Source organism: Babylonia areolata, chromosome 35 (assembly GCF_041734735.1).
Source record: "Babylonia areolata isolate BAREFJ2019XMU chromosome 35, ASM4173473v1, whole genome shotgun sequence".
NCBI classification, from domain to species: Eukaryota; Metazoa; Mollusca; class Gastropoda; order Neogastropoda; family Buccinidae; genus Babylonia; species Babylonia areolata.
In genome coordinates, this window is record NC_134910.1 from 10,052,248 (window position 1) to 10,059,747 (window position 7,500).

Genomic DNA, 7,500 nt, shown 5'->3' on the forward strand with positions numbered 1-7,500 from the left:
GTTGATATTAACATCACAACACAAACAGAACACAACACCTTGTGTAATGGTGTTGACTTTCTTCCTCGTTTGCTGGGTCCAGCAAATTTTGTTGTTTGTGTCTCTCCCCTCCCCCCCTCCCCACCTTCCTCTCTCTCTCTCTCTCTCTCTCTCTCTCTCTCTCTCTCTGTCCACCTTTCGAAATGACCCCCTATAGGGTTTCTGTCTATAACATACTGACTGACTTTTTTGAGGGTGGGGGGTGGAGGGTGGAGGGGGGTCGGTAGGGGGTGGGGTGGGGGGCGTCTGGGTTTGGGGTCTGTCTTGTGTTGTATTGTTTTGCTTGTTTGTCTTGTGTTGTATTGTTTTGTCTTGTCTTGTGTTGTATTGTTTTGTCTTGTCTTGTGTTGTATTGTTTTGTCTTGTGTTGTATTGTTTTGTCTGTCTTTGCCTTTCTGTAGTCTTTTTTTTTTTTCTTCTGTGTTTCTCTTCTTCTTCTTCTTCTCTCTCTCTCTCTCTGTGTCTCTGTCTCTCACTCTCTCTCTTCGTCTCTCTGTGTGTTTGTCTGTTTGTCTGTCTGTCTCTTTCGTTCTTTTTTTTTTTTTCCTGTCTCTCCCTTTTCTGCCGCACTCTGCCTGCCTGTCTCTGTCAGTCTGTCTGTCTGTCTGTCTGTCTTGTCTGACTGTGTGTGTGTGTGTCTCTTGAGAAGTCACGACGCAGCTTTGAACGTTGTTCCCTTCAGCCAGGTTCACTTTGACCAGTGTCGCAGAAATGTATCGGGTTCATTTGCTCACTTAAAAAAAAAGAAAAAAAGAAAGAAAAAAAAGAAGAGTTTTAAAGATTATTATTATTCTTTAAAAAAAAAATGAAGATAAAATAAATAAATAAACGAGAGTGTCTTCTGTTCATCTGTGCATTTATTTCTGTCTCTGCAGCTGTTGGTCCGTTTTGGCGGCCATGATGTTTGTGTCTGGCTGTCCAGAGAGTCAGTCTCTCTCTCTCTCTCTCTCTCTGTGCTGTCTCTCATCAAGTACAAACGCCGCGCGCGCGCGCGCGTTCTCACGCACGCACACACGCACGCGCGCGCACACACACACACATGCACATAAACACGCAGACGTACACACATACACACGCGCACACACATAATGATGCATATTCATGAACACACACGCGCGCTCGCTCGCACGCACGCACGCTCATAAACATGGACAAACACACACACACACACACACACACACACACACACACACACACACACACACACACACACCACTACACACAACCATCACAACCACCAATTACTCATAATAATACCTCCGTCAAAAAAAACAAACAAACAAAAAAACCGCGCGCACACACACACACACACACACACACACACACACACACACACACACACTTACTTCAGCCTGTCTGTCTCTCTGTCTATCACTGTCTCCGGTGTCCATCATAAATCTTACCGCGGGTTTAAAAACAACAACAACAAAACAACAACAACAACAGAAGAACATACACACGCAGGGACTTAGCCCGTGGGTATATTATCATCATGGTTTGCTGCAAAGCTAGCGACTCATGAAACTCTAAACCGACTCAATATTATTTTCTAATAAAGGGTTGTTTTTGTTTTGTTTTGTTTTTTTGCCTATCGCGCGCCTGCTTTCTCAGATATCACACAGGTATAGATTACCTGGCAGTAATATGAGAGAGAGGGAAGGAGGGAGGGAGGGAGGGAGAGAGAGAATGAGGGGAGTATGGGGAGTGTCGAAGACGATGATTATTATGGATTCTGATTGTCTGCGAGGGAGGGAGGGAGGGAGAGAGAGAGAGAGAGTGAGAGAGTGGGGCGGGGGGGGTTTCGCTTCGTTTTCTGGGAAGTAGCGATAGCTGTTTTTGCACACAGTTGCCAGTAAATAGTAGGTATAATATTTCCGCTAAAAGGGAAGAGGATCGGGTATCTTTCTCAGCCACATAATTATTATGTCTCTTCAGCACCTCTGGAGCTACGTTCTACGTGAATGATTACAGATTAGGATCGTTTAAAAAAAAAAAAATGTGTGGGATGGGGTGGGATACATAATTGACTCTCTCTCTCTCTCTGTCTTTCTCTTTCTCTCTCTCTCTCTGTCTTTCTCTCTCTCTCTCTCTCTGTCTTTCTTCTTTCTCTATCTCTCTCTGTCTTTCTCTCTCTTTGTCTGTCTCGTTCGCTCTCTCTCCCTCCCTCCCTCTCTCCCTCCCTCCCCTCCTCCCTCCCTCTCTCTCTCTTCCTTCCTCCCTGCCTCCCTTCCCCTATCTCTCTCCGCTCCCCCCTCTCTCTCTCTCCCACCCTCCCTCTCTTTCTCACCCTCTCTCTCTCTCCCCCTCTCCGCCCTCCCCCATCTCTCAGTCTTTCCCTCTCTCTTCCTCTCCCTCCTCTTCTCTGTATCTGTCATAACCCTCTGTGCCTGTCCACACCTTCTCTCTCTCTCTCTCTCTCTCCCCCCCCCCCCCCTTCTGATTCTTTCTTCTGGCTCCCTCCTAAGTTTTCTTCCTCGTCGTCTTCTTGGACTGAACGTTTGCTTTTGCAGTCCACCCCCCCACTCACTCTCTTCTCTCCCTCTCTCTCTCCCTCCCCCCCCCATCCCCTTCTGATTCTTTCCGGCTCCCTCCTATGTTTTCTTCTTCCTCGTCGTCGTCTTGGACTGAACGTTTCTTTTGCAGTCCACCTCCACTCTCTCTCTCTCTCCCTCTCTCTTTACCTCCCTCTCCCTCCCTCCTTGTGTCTGTCCCTCCTCCCTCCTCTTCCTCCTCCTTCCCTTCTCCTCCCTTCCCTCCTCTTACCGGTCTGTCCTTACCCCCCCCCCCCCCCACTTGGCCTCCAACCCCCCTCCGCCCTCCTTCGTTCTTTCCCTCTTCTTCTGCCCTCTTGTCACCTTCCATACCACCCCCCACCTCAACCCTCACATGCCCACCCCCTTCCTCCCTCCCTACCCACCCTCTCTACCCTCACCCATCCTCTACCCCCCCTCTCTCTCTCTCTCCCCCCCCTCCCACATTACCCCCCCATCCTCTATCCTTTCGCTCCTCATTACACTTCCCCCCCCCACCCCCCCACCCCCATACCCCTCCCCCCCCCCTCCCCTGTCTGCTCAGACCCCAGGGCTGATCGATGAGGGAGGAAGACGGGAGGATTTGGTGGTGGTGGGGGGGGGGGGGGATGGGGAGTGAGGGGGATTTGGGAAGTGGTGGTGGGGGTGGGGGGTTGCTGGGTGTAGTGGGGAAAACAATTAGCATCTAATAGAACGCCCATTTCACCCTTTGTTGCCCCCTCCTCCTCCTCCTCCTCCTCCTCCACCACCACACTCCCCCCCTGGCCTGCCCCTCCCCCCCCCCCCCCTGGTCCACATCCTCCTATCCCCACCCCCCACACCCCCAACCCCCCTCACCCCCCCCCGCCGCCTCTCGCACTCTTCACCTTCATCTTCCTCCGTTCTCTGATAGTTCGTTTTCTTTCCGTTTCCTGTGGTGTCTCTGTGTGTGTGTGTGTGTGTGTGTGTCCGTCCGTCCGTCCCTCTGTTTTGTCTCTCTGTCTGTCTGTCGTGTCTGTTTTCGTCAACAATCCTTCCCTTTGCCTACCCTTCTTTGTCGGTCCGTCTGTCTGTCTGTCTGTCTTTCCTCATTTCTCTCTTTGTCTCTCTCTGTCACCCTCTTCCTCTCTTTCTCAGTTTCCGTGTCCTCTTGTGTCCCTCTCTCTCTGTCTCCCTCCTCCTTCTCTCTCTGTCTCGTGTCTGTGTGTTGTGTGTGTGTGTATGTGTGTGTGTGTGTGTGCGTGTGTGTGTGTGTGAGAGAGAGAGAGAGAGAGAGAGAGAGAGAGAGAAACAAACAAACAAACAAACAAACGTCCATGGATGTAACAGAAGCATGGAGGAAGAAGGGGAGGAAGGAGAAGAGAGGGAGGGAAGAGAACCCCCCCCCCACCCCCCCCCCTCCGCCCTAACCCTTCCTTCACCCGCCATCTCCCCCCCCCCCGCCCCCGCCACCATCCCCCCCCCCTCCCCTACTTGACCTGAACTGAAAACTGGCACTGAACGCTGAACAACCCAACCCATACCACCCCGCCACATCGCACCCTTCAGCTACCTCTCGTCCCCTCCGTCTGTCTGTCTGTCTGTCCGTCCGTCCGTCCGTCCTGCAGGAGTCGCTTATTAGCTGTGTGATGTGATGTGGGAAAGCTCTGAGATACAATGTGGATCATGTGGTTGGTAGCGAGCTGTCTGCTGTTAGATGTGGTTGGCATTGATAGAGAGGAAGGTGGCAGGAATGGTCTTCTTCTTCTTCTTCTTCTTCTTCTTCTGCGTTCGTGGGCTGCAACTCCCACGTTCACTCGCATGTACACGAGTGGGTTTTTACACGTGTATGACCGTTTTTTACCCCGCCATGCAGGCAGCCATACTCCGCTTTCGGGGGTGTGCATGCTGGGTATGTTCTTGTTTCCATAACCCACCGAACGCTGACATGGATTACAGGATCTTTAACGTGCGTATTTGATCTTCTGCATGCGTTTACACACGAAGGGGGTTCAGGCACTAGCAGGTCTGCACACATGTTGACCTGGGAGATCGGAAAAATCTCCACCCTTTACCCAGCAGGCGCCGTCACCGTGATTCGAACCCGGGACCCTCAGATAGAAAGTCCAACGCTTTAAACCACTCGGCTATTGCGCCCGTCTAGCAGGAATGGTCAAGACGATGGTCTTTGACCAGTAGAGTGTTCGTCAGGGGTCTGGGAGCTGTGGATTTTGTTTCCGCCCCCCACCCCCACCCCCACGCACCCACCCCCCCTAACGCACTGTCTGACTTGGGCGACTGAAACTGAAAACTGGCATTGATGTGGATGTGGTGGTTAAAGCGTTGGACTGTCAATCTGAGGGTCCCGGGTTCGAATCACGGTGACGGCGCCTGGTGGGTAAAGGGTGGAGATTTTTACGATCTCCCAGGTCAACATATGTGCAGACCTGCTAGTGCCTGAACCCCCTTCGTGTGTATATGCAAGCAGAAGATCAAATACGCACGTTAAAGATCCTGTAATCCATGTCAGCGTTCGGTGGGTTATGGAAACAAGAACATAGCCAGCATGCACACCCCCGACAACGGAGTATGGCTGCCTACATGGCGGGGTAAAAACGGTCATACACGTAAAAGCCCACTCGTGTGCATACGAGTGAACGCAGAAGAAGAAGAAGTTGATGTGGTGGTGGGGCATTGTTTGATGTGGTGGTGGGGCATTGGTTTGATGTGGTGGGGCATTGTTTGATGTGGTGGTGGGGCATTGTTTGATGTGGTGGTGGGGCATTGTTTGATGTGGTGGTGGGGCATTGTTTGATGTGGTGGGGCATTGTTTGATGTGGATGTGGTGGGGCATTGTTTGATGTGGTGATGGGGCATTGTTTGATGTGGTGGTGGGGCATTGTTTGATGTGGTGGGACATTGTTTGATGTGGATGTGGGTGGGGCATTGTTTGATGTGGTGGGGCATTGTTGATGTGGTGGTGGGGCATTGTTTGATGTGGTGGTGGGGGCATTGTTTGATGTGGTGGTGCATTGTTTGATGTGGTGGTGGGGCATTGTTTGATGTGGTGGGACATTGTTTGATGTGGTGGTGGGGCATTGTTTGATGTGGTGGTGCATTGTTTGATGTGGTGGTGGGGCATTGTTTGATGTGGTGGGGATTGGTTTTTTGTGGCTCTCTTTCTGTGTGTGTGTGTGTGTGTGTGTGTGTGTGTGTGGTTATGTTGCAGTGTTTGATGTGGTGGGGGCTTTCATGTGGCGGGGCAGTGTTTAATGTGGTGGGGGCTTTCATGTGGCGGGGCAGTGTTTAATGTGGTGGTGCAGTGTTAATGTGGCGGGGCAGTGTTAATGTGGTGGTGCAGTGTTAATGTTGCGGGGCAGTGTTAATGTGGCGGGGGCAGTGTTAATGTGGTGGTGCAGTGTTAATGTGGCGGGGCAGTGTTTAATGTGGTGGTGCAGTGTTAATGTGGCGGGGCAGTGTTCAATGTGGTGGTGCAGTGTTAATGTGGCGGGGCAGTGTCAATGTGGTGGTGCAGTGTTAATGTGGCGGGGCAGTGTTAATGTGGCGGGGCAGTGTTTGATGTGGTGGGGGCTTTCATGTGGCGGGGCAGTGTTTAATGTGGCGGGGCAGTGTTTAATGTGGTGGTGCAGTGTTTAATGTGGAGGGGCAGTGTTTAATGTGGTGGTGCAGTGTTAATGTGGCGGGGGCAGTGTTTAATGTGGTGGTGCAGTGTTAATGTGGCGGGGCAGTGTTTAATGTGGCGGGGCAGTGTTTAATGTGGCGGGGCAGTGTTTAATGTGGTGGTGCAGTGTTAATGTGGCGGGGCAGTGTTTAATGTGGAGGGGCAGTGTTTAATGTGGCTGTGTGTGTGTGTTGCAGTGTTTGATGTGGTGGGGGCTTTCATGTGGCGGGGGGCAGTGTTTAATGTGGCTGTGTGTGGTTATCGTGTTTTGCAGGCATGAACAACGGGGAAGCTTGGAACAACAGTCAGCCTGGCGGGCCCCCTCCTCCTGTCAGGGTAAGTGTGTGTGTGTGTGTGTGTGTGTGTGTGTGTGTCTGTGTCTGTGTGTCTGTCTCCGTGTGTGTGTGAGTGTGTGTGTGTGTGTGCGTGCGCGTGTTCTCGTGTGTGTGTTCGTGTGTGTGTGTGTGTGTCTCTATGTGTGTGTGTGTGTGAGTGAGAGAGAGAGAGAGAGTGTGTGTGTGTTTGTGTGCCGTCTGTGTGTGTGTGTGTGCGCACGTGCGAGACAAACAGGTACGGACACACGGACAGACAGAGACAAAGCAAATTTAAAAAAAAAATTTTTCCTTTGTAAAGCGCACGCTGTTAAAACACGAGTGCATGTGTCCCTCACTTCCCAACAACGGCAACAATGATGATGATGATAAGAAGAAGAAGAAGAAGAAGAAATAGATAACCATTGATGATTCAGCTCTGACTGTGTGGTTGGCCACACACACTGTAAGCTTATATTTTGTCCATCTGTAGAAGTCGATCGTGTATATTTCGCCCATCTCTGGAAGTAGGATCGTGTATATTTTGTCCATTTGTTGAAGTAGATCGTGTATATTTCGCCCATCTGTGGAAGTAGTATCGTGTATATTTCGCCCATCTGTGGAAGTAGGATCGTGCATATTTTGTCCATTTGTTGAAGTCGATCGTGTATATTTCGCCCATCTGTAGAAGTAGATCGTGTATATTTCGCCCATCTGTGGAAGTAGGATCGTGTATATTTCGCCCATCTGTGGAAGTAGGATCGTGTATATTTTGTCCATTTGTGGAAGTAGGATCGTGTATATTTCGCCCATCTGTGGAAGTAGATCGTGTATATTTCGCCCATCTGTAGAAGTAGATCGTGTATATTTCGCCCATCTGTGGAAGTAGGATCGTGTATATTTCGCCCATCTGTAGAAGTCGATCGTGTATATTTCGCCCATCTGTAGAAGCAGATCGTGTATATTTCGCCCATCTGTG

The 7,500-nt window shown here is 50.7% G+C and overlaps 1 protein-coding gene across 4 annotated transcripts in view; it reads left to right on the forward strand.

The window, feature by feature from the left end:
* LOC143277891 (transcription factor 12-like) overlaps positions 1-7,500 on the forward strand; it is a 245,656-nt gene that overhangs the window by 125,472 nt on the left and 112,684 nt on the right. For all 4 annotated transcript variants that reach the window (XM_076582846.1, XM_076582842.1, XM_076582844.1 and 1 more), the window contains one exon: positions 6,485-6,546. In XM_076582846.1, coding sequence (XP_076438961.1) covers positions 6,485-6,546 — 62 coding nt within the window. The remainder of the gene's footprint in view (positions 1-6,484; positions 6,547-7,500) is intronic.